The sequence below is a fragment of the Mastacembelus armatus genome, chromosome 7, assembly GCF_900324485.2.
Source record: "Mastacembelus armatus chromosome 7, fMasArm1.2, whole genome shotgun sequence".
Taxonomy (NCBI): domain Eukaryota; kingdom Metazoa; phylum Chordata; class Actinopteri; order Synbranchiformes; family Mastacembelidae; genus Mastacembelus; species Mastacembelus armatus.
Genome location: NC_046639.1, coordinates 2626039 through 2652111, shown reverse-complemented (window position 1 = coordinate 2652111; position 26073 = coordinate 2626039). Strand labels below are relative to the sequence as shown.

At 40.6% G+C, this 26073-nt stretch overlaps 2 protein-coding genes across 3 annotated transcripts; one reads left to right on the top strand and one right to left on the bottom strand.

The window, feature by feature from the left end:
• The first annotated feature begins 878 nt into the window (after positions 1–878).
• Positions 879–11556, top strand: LOC113145609 (solute carrier family 26 member 6-like). 2 transcript variants are annotated; one of them, XM_026332527.1, is made up of 20 exons: positions 879–990; positions 1074–1280; positions 2718–2857; positions 3128–3238; positions 3334–3503; positions 3588–3752; positions 4807–4959; positions 5608–5690; positions 6686–6833; positions 7534–7647; positions 7753–7830; positions 7918–8013; positions 8119–8225; positions 8350–8419; positions 8570–8662; positions 8836–8934; positions 9040–9369; positions 9477–9531; positions 9735–9865; positions 9972–11556. In XM_026332527.1, exons 1-20 carry the CDS (start codon positions 974–976, stop codon positions 9996–9998), a joined length of 2394 nt encoding a protein of 797 aa, XP_026188312.1. In that variant the 5' UTR covers positions 879–973; the 3' UTR covers positions 9999–11556. The 2 variants fall into 2 exon arrangements, with proteins under 2 accessions (XP_026188312.1, XP_026188313.1); XM_026332528.1 differs by having other exon boundaries at positions 9947–11556.
• A 183-nt stretch (positions 11557–11739) lies between these two features.
• LOC113145311 (sodium- and chloride-dependent creatine transporter 1) lies at positions 11740–25422 on the bottom strand. Its single transcript, XM_026331887.1, has 14 exons — positions 24877–25422; positions 23052–23354; positions 20049–20180; positions 19592–19928; positions 19117–19249; positions 17727–17861; positions 17478–17581; positions 15296–15420; positions 15063–15175; positions 14228–14368; positions 13778–13880; positions 13143–13243; positions 12896–13066; positions 11740–12681 (listed from the first exon to the last, which is right to left on the bottom strand). Exons 1-14 carry the CDS (start codon positions 24905–24907, stop codon positions 12553–12555), a joined length of 2058 nt encoding a protein of 685 aa, XP_026187672.1. The 5' UTR covers positions 24908–25422; the 3' UTR covers positions 11740–12552.
• Positions 25423–26073: the final 651 nt, after the last annotated feature.

Below are 26073 nucleotides of genomic sequence, written 5' to 3'. Positions count from 1 at the left end.
TACATTTCTCCTCATGTCTGCATGGGTTTTCTTTGGGTTCTCCGGTTTCCTCCCACAGTCCACAGACATGCAAACTGGTGTTTGATTAATTGATGTCTCCAAATTGCCAGTAGGCATAGATGTGAGTGTTTGCCAGTTGGGTTATCAGATCCAGATGGACAGGCAGATACAGAGAAACCAACTGGACATTGTGGTAGTACACAAGGAACAGAAGGTAGTAGTGGTAATAAAACAGCAGTCCCAAGTGACAGTAACATTAGGAAGAAGGCGTGTGAGAAGTAACAGTGCCTGAAGGGCTGTGGGAAATGAAAACTGAAGTGGTCACAGATGTGGTAGGAGCAGTCACACTCAGACTCACCGGTCTCTGTTAGAGGATACAAGGTTTAGGAAGACACAGGGCTGAGAGTAGTATGTTTTATTTAGAGTATATACTACATAATACTAACAGTATACTACAGAAAGGTATGAAAGACAGTGAGGTGTTCAAATAAGGGAAGATATTTTGATTAAATAAATATGACTGGTCACATAAATTCTAAACTGTAGTGAGACCAGTTTCCATTGAGTCATTCAGTCAGAGATAGGTCACTTTTTGTGAACAGTTTTTTGGACTGTCAGTCCAATAAAACATATCAGGTAATGCCAATAAAAGAAAGTGTCATGACTGCTGACAGTTAAAATGTTACTTCATCTGCAGCTATAAAGATAAGACGTGTCAGTCGCTCTGGGACATAAACACGAGGTTAATTTTAGCACACAGCTAAGTCATTTAAAGAGCCTGAGTGTATTTGCATACTACAAAGTACATTAAACAAGCCTATCAGCTGCAGTGCTCTTTCCAGTTCTTGCAGTTTGGCATGTTTACCTTTGCAGGTTCAACCACTGTAGGCTACACACATGCACCCACATATGACCTTAGTTGTGTGTATCCTGAAAAGAAATACATGTTGGTTGGTGGTTGTTTACCAAGTCAATGAACAATAATTGTCAGTGAGTACAAAACAGTGAGGAGCTTTTACTCTCGATTTTGTTAGCTATTGTTGCAACACCTGTAACTGTCTTTTTTATTCCAGAGGACCTCAGGCAGAAAGGAGGAGCTCGTATAGAAAACCAGCTTCTTCATCGGCTGCAGAAGCCGCTCAAACAGTCATGGACATGGAGGAGAGGGAATATTTTGTTCACAGGGAGGTTCTGGATGAGTTACGTCTGGATGCAGTGGCACAGAAAAGGATGAGACCCTTTAAATCAACCCTGGGTGAACGAATGAAAGAGTCCCTCAGGTAAAGCAGAGAGATGAGCGAACCGAAGAACAATACACACCTGACACAGACTGATGAATGAGATACATTTCTGTTTCGGAGTGTTTCTGCATATTTGTTAGTTTTGACTACGTGTACGTGCGTCTTCACACTTCATCTAACACATGACTCAACCTGTTAATAATGACTTATATGAGTCAAATATATGTGTGTGAAATTGAATAAAACATGTGTTAACCATTTTTTATATCTCACAGCAAAATGGAGACAAAAAAACAATTGTGTGATCTGGGTTTGCAATAACAATGGTTGAGGCCACAGTTTAGCTGGAAGGGGTCAGAATATTCTGTGATATATGAAGTAAAACAAATGTACATCTGATTAAAAACTCAAGAGATTAACATTCTCAAGTCATTTTGTTTTAACTCAAAACCTGTATCTCAGAAACACTATTTGTGTTTTGTCCAAAAAAAACCTTCTGGCAGATAAATAATGAAGTCCTTACTGAAACATCTTTAACTACCCTTGAACTATTATACATTTAACTATTGGAAATACAATACTTTATAATCACCTTCACTGAAAAGCCAAACCTCAAGATGTGTCAATTATGAACAGTAAATTTCTATGTTCCACATCAGTGTCTTTGCAGATGGACCTGCAAAGATGTGTGATATTATAAAACTGTTTCAAAGACTAATTTTGATTGATTGATTGGATGATTCATTCTGATTAGTCGATTTAAAGACTGATCCCGATTGGTTGATTTGAGGATTCATGTTGATTGGTCAGTTTGAGAACTCATTCTGATTGGTCGGTTAAAAGAGTCATTCTGATTGATGAGTGTTAAACTCCATTCTCATTGGTTGATTTAAAGACTCATTCTAATTGGTCGATTTAGAGATTCATTCCGACTGGTCGGTTTAAAGACTCATATTGATTTTACGTTTAAAGATTTTATTTTACACACAATAACCATCACCGACAACAATACTAGAAAACGATCACACTACACTCTACTGATTATTGATTAACCAATTTTAGTTGGTAGATTGGAAGACTCAGTTCAATTGGTCAGTTGGAAGACTGGTTCTGATTGGTATCGTAAATGGTGTCAAGTATCCTCCTGTATATCATTGTCGCAAATTATGTTCGCAAACTTGAGTTACATGCTAACATGGGGACAAATATGCAAGAGAAATTCAAACCATGCACAAAGTTCATCACACACACGGTTAATTTTGCTAGTTTGAGCTGGATGTGTACACCAGATTTAAACAGTGCACATACCCAACTTCACAGAACACATCCCTGTTAATCCTGTGCAATAAATAATCTGCACCTTAATATTTACTTCTACATGTGTACACACACTTTTTTAGCTCAACAGTCAGCAAATAATCAGTATGACTGACTCACTAATGTGAGTGGTGTGTTTGTCTGGGATGACTGTTCCAGGTGTTCGGTCCCCAGGCTAAAGCAAACAGTGATGAGCTGGGTGCCTGTTCTGGACTGGCTGCCTCACTACAGCTTCAGAGAAAATTTCATGGGAGACCTGATTTCTGGCTGCAGTGTGTCTGTCATGCATCTGCCACAGGGTGAGTATGTATGAATGTGCACAGTGGATGGAGCTCAGAGTTTATCATACCTCACAAACTCTGAGCAAACCTGGCAAATTGAAGCTGTAGTGTAAAGATGGTGAGAATGTGAGTTGTGAGAATGGTATATCTCTCTTCTTACTGTCTCCGAGAAACCAAATGACCTTCTTTCCAAAAATGTCACATAATTCTTTAACATCAACAGCCCAAATGTGTTCACCTTACCTATAGTTGAATTTGTTCTGAATAAGAGACAAACCTTTTTTCTAGGCATGGCGTATGCTCCTCTGGCTGCATTGCGCCCTGTGTATGGTCTGTACACCTCCTTCTACCCAGTGTTGGTCTACTTCATCTTTGGCACTTCCAGACATATCTCCATAGGTGAGAAAGTGTGTGTGTAGGTCCCTGTGTTTTAAAAGGAAATAGGTTCTGTGTGCATCAGTGTGTGTCTACACGTCCCTGTTTTGTCTTTCCAGGTACATTTGCTGTGATCAGCATGATGGTTGGGAGTGTGACACAAAGGCTGGCGCCAGAGCAGAACTTTATTGTAAATGGCACTAATGGATCAAAAGTGGACACTGAAGCACGAGACGCTGCCAGAGTACAGATAGCATGTGCCCTTGCATTGTTGACAGGAATCTTTCAGGTGTGTGTTTCTGTTTGTCTGTCTAATTTGACTGAATTTAAACCTTTAAGTCATATTTCACTTCTCTCTCTTTTCCATCCGAAGATCCTGTTAGGTTTGGTGAGGTTTGGTTTTATGGTAACGTATCTGTCTCAACCCCTGATTCGTGCTTACACCACTGCATCAGCTTGGCAAGTAGCCACCTCCCAGCTCAAGTACCTGTTCGGAGTCTCTACTGGTCAATACAGTGGTCCTCTGTCAGCCATTTATGTAAGTATGTTGTGCATTGCACAGTTCACACATCAATACTGACAAGAAACTAATAGACTTACAGTAAATAATAAATAATAAAATTGTATAACCCCGGAGTAAGAACATGTACAAATATAGTTTGTCATTTTTATTATATTAAATTATATATTACATATTTTATTTATAGTATTCTCTTACTTGCTGAGAGCTAAATGATTAGATCAGTACCACTTGTTTCTGTCTGTTAAATATACATCTGTAATCAGCAGCTGCTTAGCTTAGCACAAACAAACAACAGTAGTAAGAAGAAGCCTGTCTGACTGTCCAGAGGTAACAAAGTCTGTCTGCCTGTTAAACTCACTATTGAACAAATATCTTATTTATGAATCTGTCAAATTATTGTTTCTTGTTTGCTTATTATTATCTAGCATAAGCACATGTGTGTTTCCAGTTATTCTGGCTAATAAAACATCTGCCTATGTTGACGTTGGGTGGAGCCATGCTGGAAGTTATGTGAGATCCTCAGGGCAATGCACTAATATATCGTGTGATCAAACCAGTGGAACATGCTGTAACTTACTGGACATGAGAAAGATGCCAACCAAAGGCAGCATGTGGTGTCACACAATAACCATCACCGACAACAATACTAGAAAACGATCACACTACACTCTACTGATTATTGATTAACTTGAATGTACTTGAATTTTTCTTTCTGAAGTTTATCTTATCCTGACAAAAGAAATCATGTTAAATTTGGAAGTTATCAACAACACTGTCCATCTACAAAGAAGCAGCAGGCATCTTCAGCAACTCATAGCACTACTGATTAATCTGAAAAATATTCTAAAAAGAAATAAAACACCTGTTACTATATTAAACAATCAAACTATCATGACTTCACCCCACTTAGACTGTCTGCAGGGGAACTTTACAACCCTCTACTCAGCAAAGTGCCAAAGCCATGAGGGGACCAGCATGTTTCTTTGTTTGTTTTTGTTTTCTACATCATATGTTCATTAACTTAATTTCCAAGAATCTATTATTTACTTGTTTTCTCTTTACCTCACAGACTATCGTGGATATTTGCCATCTGCTGCCTAACACAAAGTTTCCAGAGCTGACGATAGGCCTGATCTCGCTCGCTGTTCTAATCGTGATCAAAGAAATCAACTCCTGCTACAGACAGAAGCTGCTTGTGCCCATTCCTATAGAAATAATCCTTGTGAGTCTTCTGCATGTTGTTTCCTTCATTCTCTCTTTGTCCCTCAAACAACAGGTGTGTTCATTTCCTCTCACAGTTACTTACTCGTTTTCAGGTGTGAAGCCAAATGCAGACAGGACCAGAGAGGCATGATGGTGGGAGCAGGAATTTATTGTGAACTGGAGAGAACAAAAAAGGGACAATAAACACAAAGTAAAGGGCAAACCAGACAGAAGCTAGCAAACATGAACAACACTGTGACTTGGATGAACAGGAACAGGGTGATCAACAAAGCTAACACTACACAGTTACACATACGACAGTCAAATGACAAGCAAGACAGAACTATTGTGGACAGTGCTAATGGTCAAACACAACCCTAGGGCAACAAACTGGCAATCACTCACGGGAGAAAGAAATCAGGTGAAAACAAGAAAGTTCAACTGGGTGGAAGCAGTAGGGAGTGCAGGAAGTGGAAAACAAGTCAAAATAAAAGTCTGGCACAGGACTGACTAGTGCAGCAAGGAGATCTTGACCACAGTGATCATACTGGAGTGGGAGACCTTTTTTAGAAAAAAAATGTTCCCAGAAAAAAATGTTATTCAGTCTTTGAGTAATAATCTAACCCACATACTAAACCAGTATTCTTTCTGCCTTTTTTTTCACCAGATAATAATAGTGACGCTCATCGTCCACTACTGTGGGCTTACAAGTAAATATGACCTTGATGTGGTTGGAGAGATTCCCAATGGGTAAGTTCATCTCCGAGCGTTTGAAATGTCTTTGTGTGGACAAAACAGAAAGAGCGAGAGAGTTGGCAGGAGGTTGAGCAAGACTGTTTTCAAAAGTGCCTTAATTCCATGTTGTCTGATATGTAAAAATGTTGATAAGACAAAGTAACACATCCAAATTCAGTGTGTGTATGTTTCTGGAAAGGCTCATAAAGTATTGGTTTCCCCATAAGGCAAACTTCAAAATGTGAATGAGAGAAAAAAGCTCATTAGTTTATTTCTTTTAATGTTCGAGGAATAAGCTCATTAGTTTATTTCTTTTAAGGCAAGGCAAGGCAAGTTTATTTATATAGCACAATTCATACACAGAGTAATTCAAAGTGCTTTACAGAAATAAAAGACAGGTTAAAAATACATAAGCAAGAATAAAAAAAAAATAAAAAGGCATGTCACCACTTTGTCACCATATTTGCCCCTTATGATATCGACTATCGGACCACGCTGACCCATATTTGCGGGTCCCCTACTTTCAGTTTGTCCCATCCCTGATGGACTAAAAGTACCTCAACACAGAATATCTGCGGAGACGATCCTGAGTCCCGGACTCTTACGTCTAGGATCGTGTAGACTACAGCTGGAGGTTCCAAACCCCTTATTTAAGTCTACAGCTGTTTAGACCTGTATTCTAAGGATAACACTAAAGCGCCAGGGTTCCTAACCCCTGAGTCCCTGACCCAATTGGCTTTAGATCGAAGGTTCCTAACCTAATCAACTTAGAGTACTGACTGTGAGTCCGATTGTCTCCCCCAACTGGACAAAAGTAGTGACAAGACAGTTTTGGAAAAGAAACAATAAATAATAATAAAAAGTTAATGCTAAAAAGGTTAATGCTAATAATGAGTTCTTAGAAAAATGTGAGCTGCCTTAATGCCCTGAGCAGTTTGCAGAGCTGCCTGTGCCAGGACTCTGTGATCTTAACAGATGAAACATCTTAACATCTTTTCCTACTGCTCCAGGCTCATGGTCCCTCATGTTCCAGATACCACTTTGTTCTCTATGATGATAGGTGACGCTTTTGCTGTGGCCATAGTGAGTTACACCATCAATATTTCCCTGGCCAGAACATTTGCCCTAAAACATGCCTATAAGGTGGATAACAACCAGGTGAGTCTCACACACACACACATGCTGTGGTATACACAATAAACTGTGACCATTGTACTTAGAGTCCCTGTTTGACTCACTGCTAATAGGGTAGAGCTTAACTTTGGCCTAATATTAGACCCTCTTTCTGGACATCATAGCTGGTCATATCTGCACATATTTGGTAATACATTCAGATATTTTATCAGCACAAATTACACAGAAAACATTATTTCACCTAAGTTATGAAGAGCAGAATATTTTTTTGCTCTAAGTGAGGCATTGTATTCTTGCAAAACTGATTACAAATGACAATTTTGCCATTTCCATTTCAGGTTTTTAAATATTTCATGTTGCACATTTGTATGGAAGAGTGTTAAAGTTAAAGATGCATTTAAGACAGCAAGTATACAAGCCCTTTTCCAAATACTAGAAAGACTCAAGCTCTTTCAGTTCATAATGTAATGGTATGTATCAGACAAAACCATCCAGGATTCAAACAACAGTGGAATTACTCTAATTTAGTCACCTAAAAAGCATTGGTATAAACTGAATCACAAATAGTCGAGAAAATATTTATGACATCGTGTCATGGATAATTGGCAAAAAGCATCAGATTCTCCAGTAATATCAAAGATTATCTGTTTTTCAGCCTAAATGTTCATGTACATGTTGTAAAACTGACCTGCAGGGTTTCGTCTTCCTGTTTCTCTTTCTCCAGGAGCTGATTGCTCTGGGCCTTAGTAACACTGTTGGTGGATTTTTCCAGTGTTACTCTGTGACCTCCTCCATGTCTCGCAGCCTCGTCCAGGAGTCCACAGGGGGCAAGACACAAGTAAACACCCATCTGCAACATGTGCACAAATAAAGAGGACCACATCTAATTATCATGTTCAAATTGAAATAGTTCGTTATACAACATGTTGCTGTGTTTTGTCAGGTTGCAGGAATAATTTCATCCATCGTTGTGCTGATAACAATTTTGAGAATTGGTTCTCTTTTTGAAGATCTCCCAAAGGTAACACGGTCCTACCTGTACCATCATTAAATCTCCTGGCAGACAGTTTAATAATCATTAATAATCATTTGCACATGTTCTTCTCAGGTTGTCTTATCTGCAGTAGTGTTTGTGAACTTAAAAGGAATGTTTATGCAGATGAAAGATGTCTATACACTGTGGAAGACCAGCAAGACTGATTTGGTACGACTAAATCCTCCTTCAGAGTCACTCTGCTCAGTTAAATACCATCTGAAACTTAGATCACTGCTGATCTCACTGACTGTCAGTGTTTTTACTGCCCTCTAGCTGGTGTGGCTGGTAACATTCACATGCACCATCCTGCTCAACCTGGACATTGGTCTGGCTGCCTCTGTTGGCTTTTCCTTGCTTATGATCATCTTCAGATTGCAACTGTAAACACACATTACTAATTAAAACTGTGGGCATATATGCAAACATAATTACAGATTGTGATGGGTTTGTAATGCAGCTCCAGGGCAGGTCCTAATGTAATTTTGTCATTTTAATACCTTTCAGACCTCACTACTCTATCTTGGGCCTTATTCCAGCCACTGACTTGTATCTGGACATAGAAACGTACAAGGAGGTAAGAACCTGTTACTGATGAATGAAAGATGGATATCTCAGTAACTAGACTCACAGTCATGAAAAGCCTGATTTAATGAAATAATACCTGGGAGTGAGAGAAAAGGTGAGCAGAGCAATAACTGAGTGTCTAATTTCTTCTTCTCCTCAGGCTAAAGAGATTCCTGGAATCAAAATCTTCCGTTCATCTGCAACTATCTGCCACACAAATGCTGAGATGTACTTGGATGCCCTGCAAAAGAAGGTGTGTGTGTGTCCATGAAAGCATCAATGTCAGCATGTGTGCAGGCTTGCATTTGATTGGACCGTGTAATTCCTGCCTGCTGCCTATTTGCACACTTCATTTCTTTCATTGTCACTCTCTCATTTGTCTGACAGTCTCTCTCTCCTTTATGTGATGTTCCACTTTTGGTATAGATTGGATTTGACATTGGGAATCTGCTGATGGCAAAGAAGAAACAAGCTGCAGAGCTGAAGCACAAACGACAGAAAGAGAAGAAGGAGGCAAAGAAAAAAGTATAATATTCTAAATGACACGTTTAGCAGAACTTAAATTCTCCTGAAATTAAACCTGAAATTTGTGAATTTTAACTAGTTACCACTTTTTCAACCCTTTGGCAGAACAAACCTGGCAGACACCTGTTCAAAGGCACTTTCTCTTTAAAGAAGCCAGAGATCAGAGAGGCAGGATTTCCTGCAGGACAGACTCATATGAACAGTGCAGACTTTAGGCTGAGAGAGACCTCTACCGAAGGCCCTGACATGGGCCAAGTAAACTGGGCGTACCAACATGATACATCCACGCTGAACTTAGACTCTTCCCATGGTGATGACGTGCATCATGATGGTGAGGAGAACAGAAGGGCCTGTGGATCACACACACACAGCATCATCTTGGACATTTCAACAACCAACTTTATGGACATAGTCACTGTGAACACTCTGAAAAACGTACGTGTGTTGATACTGGTGACATGTCATCATTTGATAATTTGTTAAGTTCATATAAGAGACCAGGGGCAGCAACAACAAAACATGATGTTTGCCTTGTCTCACAGATTTTCAGGGACTTTGAGGAGCTTCATTTGGACGTCTATTTAGCAGGCTGCCAAGGTGAGTGGTTCACCAGACAAACCAGAGAAAAAGTTAATGTTCTTAACACTGAAGCTTTAGAGTGTAAATGCATCGAGGCCTCGCTGGCACAACAATACTCCTTGTCAAACATGTCAAAAACAAAGATTTATTTGTATAATCAAAGCGTGCTTTCCCTCTGTCCTATTGTCATGCATGTTGTTGGTTTGTTTGTCAAATATTAGCGTGTGTTGTGAAGCAGCTGGAAACAGCAGGCTTCTTCTTAGAGACCATCTCAAAGAGCAGGCTGTTTGTCACTGTTCATGACGCAGTGCTTTTTATCCTCATGAAACACAAACAGACAGACTTTATACTGGTGAGTTCATCTCTATGAATATTTATTACGATTACACATTATACATGTATTGTATTATTGTACAAGTGTTTCTGCCTTTAGTCCTAAATCTTCGTCATTTTTTCAGGATGATTCTGGCAACACTCAGATGTGACCAGCAGGGGTCAGACTGTTCCAAACTCTTCCTGTCTTTTTTTTATGCTCCTCATTGACTTACCTCCATCCTCACATGATTTCAGTAGGGATCAGGTCTTAAAGCTACACACTCCCATGTTTGTAGTGATTTTTGTAAATCCTCCTGAAGATATTTTCTTACAGACACAGACAGATTCTTTTGACAGATTCTTCTTTCAGATTAGAAACTATTTGTTTTCAAACCACATTAATTCAAGGGTTAAACAGTATGTGAACACATTTGACATTTCAAGTTAGCAACTTTATAAAGTTGAAGTTTTTTTATTATTCAAATGAAGTTTATTTTTATTTTTTATTTAAGACTGAAACATAATTTTTTCAGGATGTTTCTAGCAACACTCAGATGTGACCAGCAGGGGTCAGACTGTTCCAAACTCTTCCTGTCTTTTTTTGTGCTCCTCCTCCTCTTAGGTTGAAGGATGTTAAATGCTCACTGTTTGTTGTCATTGACCTCCCTACCGTCCTTTTCGCCTTTTCTGTGGGGGAGAATGCACCACCTTGACATGGTGACCAGTTGCCATGGAAATACAGGGAGCTGTTGCTGTGGTAACAGGCTTTTTATGATATCGCCTCCTGAGATAGCCTGCAATATGGCAGCTCTCTTGCTCTGTGGTGTGTGTGAGAGACAGAGAAGAAATGGGGGCTGAGTGGGAGAATGTAACACCAGACTCATAGGAGTCTGTATTTATAGTGTGAGAGAGTGGAAGGTTGACTGAATGGTTGTATTGCGGAGATGGGGTGTGATTTTTGTACATCTGTCTGTCAATCTATATTTTTGATCTGATGCAGGTGGTCGTCCACTCCTTTTGCAAAAGAAAAGCTTCTGCAGCAAAATAATTAAATGTGTATACTGCCATTCTGGACAAGAAATGTTCTTAATCCGTACATTACCATTTTTTCCCAAATGCCTGCAAGAACCAAATTGGAGATATGGTGAAATAGGTGTTGCAAGTAAACAGAGCAGCAGCTTTCAAACACAGCATTGATGTATTTATAGCCAGTGTTCACATGTCTGATTTCTCTGACAACTTCAGCTCCCTTCTGTTTTTGGATGCAGTTTCATTTTATCATCTAGTGTAACTAACAAAAGCTAAACACTCCAGTAATATATATGTTTCCTATGATTTGTGTAGACCTCTCAAAAATATTTGCTAATATATATACGTTTTTAAAATTATCTTTAAAATTGTGCGTTGAAAATAAGAGTGCATTTGTTTCATATCTAAAGATCAAAGATTAGAAAAAACTCGGTCCCCAAACAATAACACAAGTGAAGAGCTGTGTTTGAGCTGACTTTAAGTGGGATGTCCGGTCTGACACAGGCCAACCACCAAAAATCATCTACCTGTTGAAAACACTAATATGTTTGTGCTGAAAACGAACAACATATTACTGTAGAACTTGTTTACTAATGTGTTTACTGACTGATTATACGTCTACTTAGCAACTCTCAGTCTGTTATATGTAATTATTAAATGTCTCGAGGAATTTGTTTATAAGGGTGTAAAGGATTTAATGAGCACGAACCACAATACTTTCTCTGTGTTTTATGATTAAAGAATGAATCTGACCATGTAAACAAAAAGTCATAAATACACATTGATTCCATCTTTAGTTTTTTATTGCTTCTTTCATTTCATTTCATGGCAAGTCTCTTTCCACTCCCCACAACCCCCTCTCCTGCTTTTTTTGATAACTCCATCTAAAGTTTCTCTCCTGGTGTTATGGTGGAAATACTGATCATCATCCCCTCTAAATATTAACACTGATTCACAGACCCCACAATACACTGGATACTTAGGTTAGTTTATAACACACAGCTTAAAGTAATGATGCATTTTTTTTTTTACAAATGGAATATATTTTTTACAGCTTATTAAGAGAATACAGTTGGCAGAAAACAATGGCCAAAGGGAATGTCACATGTTAATGAAGATATCACTGCCATGGTCCAACACACTCTCACACAGGTGCACGCACACACTCTCATACATTTACGCGAGCACACTGAGACACATATGAACAGGCACACACAATAGGACCATGGAATATCAGCAGTAGATAAGGGGTCTTTCATTTTGTAAATTCTTTAAGTTTCTGCTGTTCCAGAACAAAATGACAATGTTAGGACGGATGAGGCTGTTAAAACCCTGACAGGTCAGGAAAGGGAAGATGCTGCAACTACACTAGACACGTCACACTCACAGGACAGGACGAGACAAGACGGGACAGCACAAAGGCAGGGAGCAGAAAGAGAGGGGAGAGTCAGCGAGGTAGACTCAGAAAGCAGAGCAGAGGGTATATCAGCCTGTGATGACTATGCGTTCGTGTGTGTTTAAATTCTTATCCCATCTGATCTTTGGTCCATTTGTCAATGGCTATTCCATAGCTGCACAACTGTAGTGTATGATCTGCGCTTACCAAGTTAATGTGATGTGCATTTATTTTAGTGTAGCATATGTGTGAGGATGCTAAGGGGGACCTTGGCTCTCTGTTACGGAGGACTCAGCTTATCAGATGACACTTTCAAAGAGAAGCGTATTCTTGGGTCCTGCAGGGGGCAGCAACTTGGCCTCGCTCTCTGGGGGCAGGTACTCCAGGTGATGTCTGCCCCAAACTGGGGTAGTTAGGTGCTGCCATCGCTACACAGAAAAAGACAAGGACATGATGAGCTGGCTGTTTGGGAGATGCTTCAGCCTTTTCTAATGAGCCCTCTCTAAAGAGTAATGATCAAATTAGACAACCAAATAACAGAGAGGACAGTATCCATGGACACACATTCCTACTGACAATTACAAACAGAAACTCAAGCACAAGAAAATGTGTACGAACATGTTTGCACCCAGGCATACTGACCTCCCGCAAAGATCCTTTGCAACGCAGAAGTTTGTAGAGAACAGTTAGAGGGATACAGAGCATGGAGGACAGAGCCAATGCCCAACCAAGCGCTTCACCCCACAAGGGGTATGTGTATACTGTATTATAGGTCAGGGGCTTGTAGTTCACCACATGGAACAGGAACACTCCCTATATACAAACAAAAAAAAAAATCAGACACTTGCAAAACTTACTTACTTATAAAAACATACGGAATAACACTTACCACACAGACAAAAGGCGTGATGTAGGACCAGCACCATTTCATGTAGGGCAGGGGCTGATAGCCAATCATACGGGCCACATCATCCATAAAACGGTCTGCGCCTAATGAGACATAAAGACGTTGTGATTGCACATTGTGAGATCGCTGTTTTTTTAGGTTATTGACAACAGTCCATTGCCTTGTTTAACATACAACATATCAGATTGTGTCAGGGACAAAATTAACATAATAAAATTATAAATGACACATACAGTAAACAAATGTATATCAGTTGATATAATATCAGTAATAGAAATAACAGAAACACCTCCATGAATAATGCTGTGTAATTCAACAGTGGGACAAACTACAGCCTCCGGAATGACTACGATGCTGGATTATTGCTTCTCTGACAGTTTTAACAAAAACTGAACTTTTAAGCTTCATGAAGGGACGATTTATTGCAGGACTGTTGTAAAAGACTGTTATTGATTATCTACTAAACTGCCAAAACAGTGTGAAAAACCGGTTGTAGTGGCTTAAGATCTTCTGAAACATCATTATCATATGGGTTACTTCAGATGTACTTTACATCCTGCTCAGTTTCTTTTTTAATATATCGTTTAATGTATTGTAATTGTGCAGAATTTTCTCACCATAGACCCATGCAATCACCACACACTCCCAGAATGCCTGCCACAACAGTGTGATGCCACTGGCCGAGTAATAGTCAAACAGCTGGAAGACATACATCCCTCCCTGACAGAGACAGAGAGAGCAGTCAGCATCAAGACCATCTTGTTAATACTTTATATGTGACCTACTTCCAGCCTTGTCTACACTGTTTAGGGTTTTATCCTAATTCACTCTTGACAATGGTTTCCTGACCGCAATTAAGCATGTATTTTAAAGAATCATTAAAAGTATCTGCCAACAAAACAATCTGAAGCTAAAGTATGAGATTCCGGCCTTTCATCTAATTTATGAATTCAGCGTAGAAGTCTGTTGTGTTACAATCTGCCCATCTCCAAATGACTGTGAATCCCAGCTGATTTTGAGGAATACAACACAATGAGGTCTAAAACTCTGGGAATTTCTCACTGTACCTCTGTAACCATGGACATGTCGATGAGGAAGCAGATGATGCAGCAGATGGCCGCAACCACCTCTCGCCGCAGAGGGCCCAAGGCCGATTTAGGGGGTAGCATGTCCATGATTCCTGTAATCAAACCCTCTACCCCTACAAACTAAAAAAAACAGAGTGAAGAGATAGCAGAGAAGAAAAGAAAGTGAAAAAAAAAACAAACAGTGAAATTAAATGGTCATTTCAATGACATTCTGCAGGAGATCATTTCAGCTCATACTCCCCTCCTCAATCTCCCAACACAAAAATGTTTATGAGTATCTTTGCACGAGCAGATTTCAATCTCCAGGATGAGCTGAGTGGATAACATCTGCGGAGCTATTTTTACATCCTTTACTAGAAATGGCAGCCTATGCATGGGCAATGTGGCTATGGCAGGAAAAAGACAGAGATGGATGGAGATAAAATGAGAGAGAGAATTGAAAGTCAGAGTGAATGAATAGATTTGGGAGCAGACAAACGCTCTGTGTGTGAATCAGACAGAAGCTCATTGACAAATCTCTGAGCTGTAAAACAATGGATGTAGGCCCTAGCTCAAACAGACACACAACAAACAGTCTACTAAGACATGCAATGCTAATGTGTATAGACTGTGTGAGAGGACGTGAGCGAGAAAGACAGACATTATGTACAGTATGGACTCTACATTAGGTGTGAAAGTGCTGCAGAAAGACAGCAATAGACACAAGCCATGCCTTACATTAACATATAGCCCTTCCTAGCTAAATGCAATTTTCAAAGCTTTTAAAAGTTGATATAAATATACAAAGAAAATCACACATGTCTATCTGCATTACCTGGCTGTCCAGACCCAATATGAGCAACATGAAGAAGAAAAGTGCTGCCCAGAGTGGTGCCAGAGGCATCAGAGTCACAGCCTTGGGGTAGGCTATAAAGGCCAGACCTGGACCTGCACATTAAGAATTAGAGTCAGAAGTATAATGTATTAAGAGTGTAGCACTCACTGTCGATACTCAGCTCATTCCACTGGATTTTTGGTGGCCAAATTATGGAGAAGCTATATTCTTACCACTCTCAGCTACCTTACTGATGTCCACGCCTTGCTCTGCAGCCATGAAGCCCAGCACAGAAAACACCACAAAGCCAGCAAAGAAACTGGTTCCACTGTTAATAAGGGCCAGCACGAATGCATCCCTACAGAGAAACATAGGGAGAAAAAAAAGGAGTAGAGAGAGGAAGACAACAGAGAGAATGTTACTGTGAGAAAATGATGTGTTATGCAATAATGTGAGGCTCATGTAAGATACTAAAGACAAACACTGGCAACAGAAGAGATGGGATGGGATGGTAAATAGGGAATCAATAGCAATTTCTGAGAAAGCTGCTGTTGTCTTTGTAGTTGGCAAGTAGAGAACAGAGAGCATTAAGCCAATGGGATGTCTGTCTCATGGTCTGAGAGGGGAATGAGGGAAAAAACCCTACTGACTAGTTCCTACATACAGTATATACAGCATATATTTAACATTATAAGTTACATGGCATAACATGTATGTGTGCTTACATGTATGAATTATTTTATTTTGGAGATCTCATTCTCAGTTATGCATGAGGTCAACATCACCCTGTTATCTGGTCTGCACAGCGAGGAATGACCTTCAGTTTATCCCGAAAAGCCAAGAATCCTCTCTGATGTGAAGTATGTATAAACAACAGTCGCGTTGTGGTGTTTATTACAGCACTACTGCAGCTGCGTTTAGCAACAACCTCCACTCAGTCAGTTATGGATGTGGATACTCAAAACAAGTGAGAGGGGTTGTTTGGGTTAAAAAACCAGTCCACATTAAGAACACATTTAATAAACAAGCCCACGTCTACACTCTGCTGCAGTGCTCATTACACCACCAACGAAGAATACAACTTTTTGTACACTTACAACTAGGGATGCAAAATGATAAATCTTACATTAAGTGTTTGTTCACATGTTACTATACATAAACCAAAAAGGATTTATTTAGTGTAAGTCCTACCACTGCCAGACAGGCTTAGCTTTCCTCAGTGAATGTTTAAACCTCAGGTGTCTTGAACTGTTATTATACAGAAATTAGCATGTTAACCACTCCTGGACATTACTGTGTTGACTTTTTAGAGTGTAACACTTAACATTTTGCCATGCAACATTAACCTTTTAATGTTTAGCATGTAACGCCTTGCTGAACATTAACTAATACTAGAACACGCTACCACGCTATGTTAGCACTTTACAGTAGGCATGTGAAGACTAGAACTCTCTCCAGATATTCCCTCTGTAAAACACAGTCTTGGACTCGAGGGAACACAGCGATCCTGTGACTGACACAGTGATCCCAAAAACTACATTGTTAGCATCATTAAAGTCAAGCTGTGTGATGTGGAAGAAAGTGAAAGCAGAGAAAATATCAGATAGCAGGATTTTCATGAGGCTATTATTATGAGCATTTTGAATATGCAAACAGCAAGTGATTCAATTTTTTTTTAAATGTGAGAATAATCATCTTCTAAGCATCTTGATGTGTTTAATATGCCTGTCTGATTAGGGTAAACACATGTAATTCCATCAAACCACCCAGGCAAACAGACATGGTGAGACCAGCTGTAGCTAAAACCAATGTAAATCACGCCCACAGTCCATTCGCCATTGTTGGCTCCTCTTTCCAAAGATGGAAATAAGGGACGCCCAATTCGTGTGTGAGTTTGGATGTGGGAGGGAATGTTTTTGAATGAGTTTACATATTATCATAAATACACCCGATATTATAAAAGAACTTCAGTCATTGGTGCAAAAAGATGTTAGATTCAGATGGAATCTTCAAAACAAAAGAAGAATTAATTATTGAAATGTATGTTGTTTAAGGCCACTGAAGTCACCTTCCCATTTCTTTCTGTCTTGACTGCCAAGTGTTATTATTCCCCCTGGCAACCTATTGCTGATAAGAAGTCCTTGGACTTTGATCGTAACTCTTGTCACACTAATAAATCTAATCATTGTTCAAGTGACAAGAGACCAGGACACACCTTACTATACAACATTCATTTAACACAAAGAGTTCTGCATAATTTCACTGGAAATACTGTTTTCAATTTGATTCTAGTTTGTTGATAGTAAGTCTACAGTCACATGCAGCAGCTTGTAGAGTCTGGCTGGGGGTGTTTATGTTGATGTTGGCCTTCTTCCAGTGACAGTGGTGTCTGACTTTTGTCGTGTATCAACTCACTGATAACAGTTGTTATGGAAGTGGTTGTAACTGCCCAGTGCAGTCAGGGCACCCAGTCCGATGGCATAGGAGAAGAAAATCTGTGTGCCGGCATCAATCCACACCTATTACAAACACATATGTCTAAATAATGTTTTATAGCTTTTGACCTGCGTTCACTAGTACAATGCCATGTGTTCTCGTTACACTGTTACAGATAAGCATGACCTCATTTGCAAAATTCAAGCTTAAGTAAACATTAGACTGTACCTGTGCTTCTCCAAGTTTGGACCAATCTGGTTTCAGGTAGTAAACAATCCCATCTAAAGCTCCAGGTAGAGTGACTCCATGGGCCAGAAGAACAACCAGAACCAGGTAAGGGAACAGAGCTGTGAAGTACACAACCTACAGAAGGATGAAAAAAGACACCTGTGAAGCACATTTCTAGACACTGGAGGACCAGTTTGTGGGGTATACTTGGAGGAGGGAAGGTGCTATGCAATAACTCCCATTAAACAAAGGTAGAAACCTCCATTGCAAAAATTTAAATCTCTCATTGACATAAAGTAAGTACATAAAATGATGTGGTTATATGATGAATAGCTGGAAAAGTTTAGTGCTTATCAACATGGTCCATCAGCTATGGTCAAATGTTTAAATTCAACTGCATCTAAAAATGTTTTTATCACTTTGATTAAGCAATTACCTGCTTTGCAAATACTCAAGTCTTAAGTAGATGCCCATTAGGTCCTTCCTGTAGTAGATGTGTAATGGGCCCTGTCATGTTAGTTTGAAGAAAAGGTAGCCTGTAAAATGGAAAGCCAGACAATTTGTAAACCTCCTGCAATAGCAGGGGTTTTTGGCAGACCTTTTCAGAAGATACTCTTTGTCAAGTTATACTGAGAAAACCACTGTTACCTAGTAGAAGCATCAAGCTGAGCTAGTAGAGCAAAGTAGTGAGAAAGCAAATGTTTGTCTTGATCCAGGATTAACATGAACAGAAAAGCCCCTTTTCCTTCTCTCAAACATCTACAGTACATGGTGGAAAGTTAATAATCGGCTTACAGATGGCTGGCTGGCTCAGTCTCCTTCATTATTTTTTCCCTCCCTCTATGAGCTTTGGCTATTTTGGAGACCCAAGTACGCAAACACAGACATCTCCTTATGCTACAAAATAAGCACTCATTATGCCAATGTACCACAATAACGTTCTAAAACAATGAGAAGTTGACATCTTTTTTAAACCACTTAATGGAGATCTCACTGAATGATGTCTCTGTAGAGTATAACATAAAAGTGATCTAGGGATATAGAAATATATTTAACACATAAATTATAAAAAATCTTAACCATAAGAAAAAAGCATCTGCAGGAATCATCCGAAATTCAAAGAATATAAACGTGCACTTATGTTTGTGTTCATATGTCTTTCAGTCTAGACGTTGATCCTCTCATTGTACCAAAGCTGATTAGAGGTCAAGGGGAAATACTCTGCAATTATTTAAATTTTTTGCATAAAGCCATGCAAATAACCTGCACTCCATGAACTTTGACAAACAAATTCAACATTTTATGTAGACTGTACACACAAAACCATATATACTGCCCATGGACATGTGAAATACAGCAACATGAACTGCACAGCCAGGAAATACTTTACCTTGCCAGTAGATTTAACTCCTTTCCACATGCAGAAGTAAACAATGACCCAGGTGGCTATGAGACAGAGCACCATCTCGTAGCTGATGTCGCCAGGCTCATGCAGTCCACCAGACAGACGGAGGACTTTACGCCTAGCACAAGAAAATGAGGTTTAACAACACACCAGAGGCATATCTGAATGCTGAGATAGATTTTGCGAGTCTAATTAGTCTTGTATAAGCTTTGTAAATGTCAGACAGATGCTAGAAAATTATAAAATAAGACCAAGGTAATAGAGACAACATCAGAATGATCAAAACAAAGATCTACAAGACTGGAACCTCTGTACTTATCGTGCAAACACAGTACAGCCCCAAAAATTCAAATCGATAATAGTAGTGTATTCAAATCCTTAGGGCTTTGAGGTTGGATAAAAAAATGTATTTTAAAGTCTGTTGAGACACTGCTCAACTCCCAGACTAGATATAACATACTCCCAGAACTCGATGACTGGGGAGCGCATGCCCTCAGCCTCTACGCAGCTGCCGTTGATGAGGAGACTGGCTGAGGACAGGTTCATTGGGGAGGTAGAAGAGAGGACGTTGGAAGGGGTGGCAGCAGGTGATGGGGGGGTTGTCTGGGCAGCACTATGATTGTTACAGGTGCGGTGGAAGTCCTGTGTACAGTTGGGGGTGTTCCAGGGGTGCCCACAGGTGGCCCAGGGCAGTGGGTTGGTGAAGGAGTGGAAGAGAAAGTAGAGGCCCCACACCAGAATCATAATGTAGTAGGTGTTACAGAAGAACACTATCACCATTGAGGCCAAGCCCAGACCTGTCAGAGGAAGAGAGACAGTGAGGCAGAGGAGGTGTGTAAGGATGCACGTTGCAAATCAGACATGAAGAACAGCATTAAAATGGTGTGTCAGACACACAAACACTCAAGCAGACACACCTTTGAAGAGGGGTGCGATGTTCCAGGCCGAGACCCCTCCCTGCTTCATGAACTGACCCAATGCAATCTCCAGGAAAAAGACTGGGATGCCTCCGATGAACACAATCAGCAAGTAGGGGATCAGAAAAACCCCTGCAATAGGTAACACACATACATTACATGACATGACATAACGAGCACTGACTTCACAATAGGTGAAAACACTACATTACAGTTGGACTGCCTCATACTGGGAAATAGCTTAGTGATAGAGCATTGGCATGGTTCGGTATGTTGAATTCAATTGATGCAAAAGGTTAAAATACACCTTTTGTCAATTACATACATTATTCTTAAAAAATAATAATAATAAAAAAATAAACAGCAGGAGAAAGATGTGATAGAGAATTGTCCTGATAATCACAGTTACAATCATCAGTGGCTTCAAACTTTAGCATAATTATTTCATTAACACTTAACTATTCATGTTAAAATTAGTGTTTAATTTATTAGACCTAGGCTCATTAAGTAAGCCCTGCTCTGAGAAGGCAAGCTGTCCTAACAACACTTTAAAAACAGAAAATTTGATTTTAAGTACAAAAGTTGCACAAACAGCAGCACGCACCCGCCAAAACAAGAAACAGTTGAGAGGAGGAGGAAACAAAAAAGGGCAAAAGAGAGAAGACACGACCACTCAGACAAGGACACAGATAAAGAGATGCCTTGAACGTGTATGTGGGTGGTAACGCCAACCAGCTCCCATTCCAGAAGTGCTTAGACATTTAGGTGTTTTTGAAAACTGTTGTCCTTGAACATGAAATCTGTGAGGGTGAGGGGGGAGATGAATGACTATCAGATTGAAGCAGGACAAAGAAATTGACTCCAGCAGGAGCAATTAGTCCTGATAGACACATCTCGGACTTGTTTAATTGTGATTAGCAGTGGGTGCCTCAGGGCACTGAGTTTGTCCTGAGGGTTTTCTATAAATAATCCCCTTTTGGATTCTCATGCTGTAGCAAAAGCTTGTTGTGACCAGGAATAGACAATAGAAAAAGACATGAAGAAAAGGTGACATGAGACATTCAGCTCACTAAATGGAATTGGCAATGTCTGATAGGCAAAGGCAAAGGCAAATTTATTTGTATAGCACCTTTCATACACTACGCAATTCAAAGTGCTTTACAAGGCACTGATAATAATAATAATGATAATAATATAACAATATATAACATACTGGTTTGCTAATAATATAAGTGGTCATGCCACTACAGTGCGCAGATGGGAGAGAGTCACATGACCAGCTATGACGCAGAGCAGAGAAAGGCTGAGAAGAAAGGAGGTAAAGATGGACAGAACACAGGAGAGGAAGGCAGAAACCCTTCACTGTGGTAGATAAGGCTTTAGAAATACAAAAACAACACACCAACGCATCAACCAGGTTGTCTCTGCCGACAATTTAAGCCTAATTCAGTCAATCACTCTTTGTGTCGTCCTCTGAGAGCAGAGGGCTGTAGCCTTATAAGGAAACATTCGTGAGCGTGAGGTCTAAGAGAGAAAGGAGTGCTAGAGCAGGAGAGAGACAGAGCGGGGAAGAGAAAGCGAGCGATGCAATAGGAGGCGTGAATGGAATGACTGGAGCAAACGCTTGTGCTGACGTAACCTAAAATATTGGACGAATCATCAAAGAACTACATCCTTAATAGGCTTAAGTAAATCTGTTCTAATCATAAGTGAACCAGACACATTGGGCCTAGCAGCTGGGTTACAAATAAATAAATAAAGACATGCAGAGAAGCAGCTCAGTGTATGTGTATGCATCTATTATTATCGCCAGTGGCATGTGTCCTTCATTCAGTAACAAGCACGTCTCACAAGGAGAGTCAGCCCTTATCAGATACAGTTGTTGTGTTACAAGGTGTACTCTGGATCGGTCAAGGACACGAAATTAGGTACAGTAGCAGATGTGGCTGTGCTGACGCTGAAGAGAGGACGGGACAGGGACAGTCACGGGACAGTTATTGTGTGACATATCAATATACCTCCTTATCATGGGGAGAGTGGGAGAAAGCACCTTTGTATGCTACACAGGAGGTGGACTGTATGAGGCAGGCCATTGTTATCATTGTTATATGATACCAGAAGGTGGGTATCAGAGCCACGGGTCACAAGACACACACACACACACACACACACAAGCACACACACACACACGAGAGAGTGGCAAGGCTGGACTAAAACACACACGCACGTACACACACCGTTGCCCATTCAGTTTAATTTCAACCTAGATAATAAGCACCTCATTAAAAAAAAAAAAAAACAGAAAAACTGGTAGGGCAGAGATAAGAGAAGTCAAGGCTAAATGCTGCAGTCAGAGCAAGTAACTCATGGACTAGCTGGCACAAACTGAATAAGAAAGAATACTGGTAGAGGTAAATAACAACTCACATGCCAGTGACAGCACACCAAGAACTGGTACTAAGAGTGTCTGTTGGGTAATGAGCAGCTATAACAAATAAAGTGAATTCATGTGGGCGGGCACGGCTTTCAGCGCTACGTGCCCAAAGCCATGCAGGTCCACCTATTCTGTGTATTCCTGTATTATGTCTCCCTGTGTTGCCATTAACTGTTTTCCTGCCAGCTGTCTAAACTAATATACACTGACTTCAGTAATATACCAGGACTGTCCTTGACTCACTGTATTTATGTCAAGCTGCAGTGACGAATCATACTGGGAAGACATTAAGGATATTGCAGAGTGGCGCTAAACGTGAAGAGTTTGAATGATCTGTCTCTAAAGACACTAAAGACCCATAACATACAATAAACTCACTATTAAACATTACTGAAACCCCAGTGATCTACCATTGTACACTCATTTGGTAGATTTAAAACTGGCAACCATGAATATCAATGAAAGTTACTCTTCTAAAATGGGCGTAAGACATCATAAACTGAAACTTCTTGCATGTTTATTGTGACATGGAGAACTACTGCACATTACACAGTGCCAACTATGCTCACCTCCTCCATTCTTGTAGCAGAGATAAGGAAATCGCCAAACGTTGCCCAAGCCAACTGCAAAACCCACACAGGACATGATGAAGTCCATCTGTCTGGTCCATGTTTCTCTCTCCACCACTGGTACTGCTACAGCCCCATTTCCAGTCCCAGCTGCTGCCCCGTCCTGGGTCTGCGGTGGGCCAGCCCCTCCACCCTCACCACACCCTGGGCCTGATCCAGGTACAGGCACCAGGGGCCGAGCTGAACCACTGCCCTCCTCCTCGGACAGGGCTCCGGCCTCCAGCTGGGGGAGGCTGATTTCATCTGGACAAAAAGAAATGTACAAGGTTCAGATGGGAAAGAAGAACTGAAAGCCAGAGGAAGAAAAGAAACAAGACAGAGGACCGATGAAAACAGATCAGAACAGAAATCAGAATCTATGAATAGCTCTAAGAAAAGATCAGCTTTATTCATCCCAAAAGTATTAACTAATCTACCTTATTATCAAAGAGGACGGCAGTCAAAATCACATCTAAAAAAAAAATATATATATATATATATATATATATATATATATGTGTGTGTTCATAACTTCACATCACACCAACCATCTGTTGGACCAGACAGATAAATGGATGAGGAAGATGACCAATTTTCAATCAAATATCTGTACAACTAACAAACCTCCACAGAGCCATAACAAGGCTGAAATACATCCCAGCATATCCGTTTATTGTGTATACTAAACTACCGTAACACAGTTAAGTCATGTTCAATTCAATTCAATTGGGTTTTATTTATATAGCGTCAAGTCACAATATAATCATCTCAACCCAACAAATCCCTTATGAGCAAGCACTTGGCAACAGTTGAAAGGAAAAACTCTTCAATGGAAGAAACCTCAAGCAGAACCAGGATCAGTTTTGGCAGTCACTTGCCTCGACCATTTGGGATTGGGCTGTTGTCCTGCCTTAACTAAACGTATCCCAGTGCTCATTCTCTCTCTCTGCCTCTGGCTGTCTCAGCGTCTCAGCGTGTGCTGCTGTACAGCACAGCAGAGAGCCGGTTCAAGGCAGGTCTCAAGCTCCTCTGTCGCTTGCATACCTTTCACTTTCACATACACAGCACTGACTAAATGCTCAAACAGATACATGGGAAGTGTGGCATTACTGATGCCATTCCACGATATCAGTGTCAGTCACTGCGTGCCCAATGCAAAACAAGGCGGCTGAATCCAGATCAGAGGAGTTCCAGGGGGTGTACGTGGAGGAGGGGAGAAGCGTGAGGATGTAAGCATCTACGGCAAAACCCAGTGACTAGATACCTGGGGTCTGGCATTATTTGGCTGCGTGTGACACTTTAATGTTCAGCAAAACACGTCAGAGACAACACACATATGCTGTTCTTAGATGTAAATGGGATCCATGTCAGGAACTCACATCTCATCCGGACTGACGCATGTGCATGAGTCACCTACAAGCAGGATCTTAACAAGCTGAACAATGGTGCTCCCATACTGACACAAATCCAGGCAACCATTTATATGGTGATCTTCTGTGTTCACCAGGGGACACAGAAGATCAGCATCACATTTCCCTTTAACATGACCTGTACGCAGTTGAGTCTGGTCTGGTCTGATGTGGATACTGATATAATCCTTAATGTGTGCATGCTGTGATGAGAGACAAGTAAATCAGGTGGAGTGCAGCTGGTGTGGGGCTGCTCTCACCCCCAGAGAAATAAGCTCAGAGCTGCTTCATTTCAGCTGGATGTGCTTGTGTTAAGCTAGTGCTCCACTCAGACAAGAAGCCATTAGCAGGAGGTGGAGGTCATTCATCCTACTCACCTTGGCTGCTCTCCTCCAACTCAGGTGACATATTGTTGGGTAGCGTCAGAAAAATAAGGTTTACTTTGAAAAAGCAGGCTGGCTGCCGCCTTAGCCAGGGGATGTCGAAGTTTTGGAAATGTATGAGCTAACAAGGCACCCGGTGGGATCTCTCTGAAGGCAGGAAGAAAGATGTAGCCACAGTAACAGCTATGCAGCGCTCCCGGTGTCTTTCTGGCTGTCTGAGTTTGTTATTCTGCCTTCTTGGAATTAAAAAAAAATGCAGTTTCTCTTTTTTTTTTTGTTGTTGTTTTTGTTTTTGGAGATTATCACACGTTGGGATCCCTCAGCTCAACCAAGAGATGGAAATTTTTACCCAGCGCCGCGGTCAGTTCGGACGTTGAGACGGGAGACTCAAAAGCAGTCGACGAAGCACTTGAAGGTAAGCCTGAAGAATCTCATGGATGACAGTTAGATGAAAAAGATACTGCGCCTTGGAGTGGAGATTTTTCTTTTGTTTGTTTCAACAGCCCAGTCAGAAACCCATGAACCTGCACCTGACGCCGCGGATCGACACACGAAGAATGAGCCTTCGCTGCTCCGAGGTCCGTTAAACGGCGACGCCCCGCCCCCACCCGGTGACGTCACTGGCCGAGACCAGCCGAGTATCATCAGCACCGATCCGCCAAAATCCCGAGCGGTCACACGGATGGGTTTATCAGACTGCGTGCGTCCTTGACCTGGAATTACACGAACTACTGCAATATATCATAGGGCCCACTGGGAATATGCGGCAGCGTGGAGCGAAAATAATGAGGTCGAGCAAAAGAAGAATAACTAGTAACAATTTTCATAATTGATCATCGGGGTTGAGTTATTTTAGGTAGAAATGGGAAATTTCACAGGTTGTTTTTCTTTTTCCAAAGGTGAATGAATGTTTATTTTTCAATGTTTCTTTAACATTTTGGACAAACAAAAACAGTATCAGGGAATAATGATCGACATTTTTCACGGTCTGACGTCAATAATGGACGGATCACTAATGAAAAGAAACATCAGACGTATTGAGAATAAAAAATAATTATTGGTTGTAGCCAGGTATCTCGTATGATGGAATAGTCTTACGACCTTGCTCGACGTTTTCTAATTATTTGGAGAAAAAAAAAACATTAGGGCGATTTGAGAAAAACAAACTTTAAAACAAATGAGCTCTAGACG

Coding starts and splice junctions, on each gene's coding strand:
- LOC113145609 (XM_026332527.1), top strand. Junction 1,281..2,717: donor CGAATGAAAGAGTCCCTCAG/GTAAAGCAGAGA, acceptor TGACTGTTCCAG/GTGTTCGGTCCCCAGGCTAA. Junction 6,834..7,533: donor ATAAGGTGGATAACAACCAG/GTGAGTCTCACA, acceptor CTCTTTCTCCAG/GAGCTGATTGCTCTGGGCCT.
- LOC113145311 (XM_026331887.1), bottom strand. CDS start 24,907: ATGTCACCTGAGTTGGAGGAGAGCAGCCAAG. Junction 15,421..17,477: donor TTCCATAACAACTGTTATCA/GTGAGTTGATAC, acceptor GTTTCTCTGTAG/GGATGCATTCGTGCTGGCCC. Junction 15,176..15,295: donor CAGTAAGGTAGCTGAGAGTG/GTAAGAATATAG, acceptor CTTAATGTGCAG/GTCCAGGTCTGGCCTTTATA.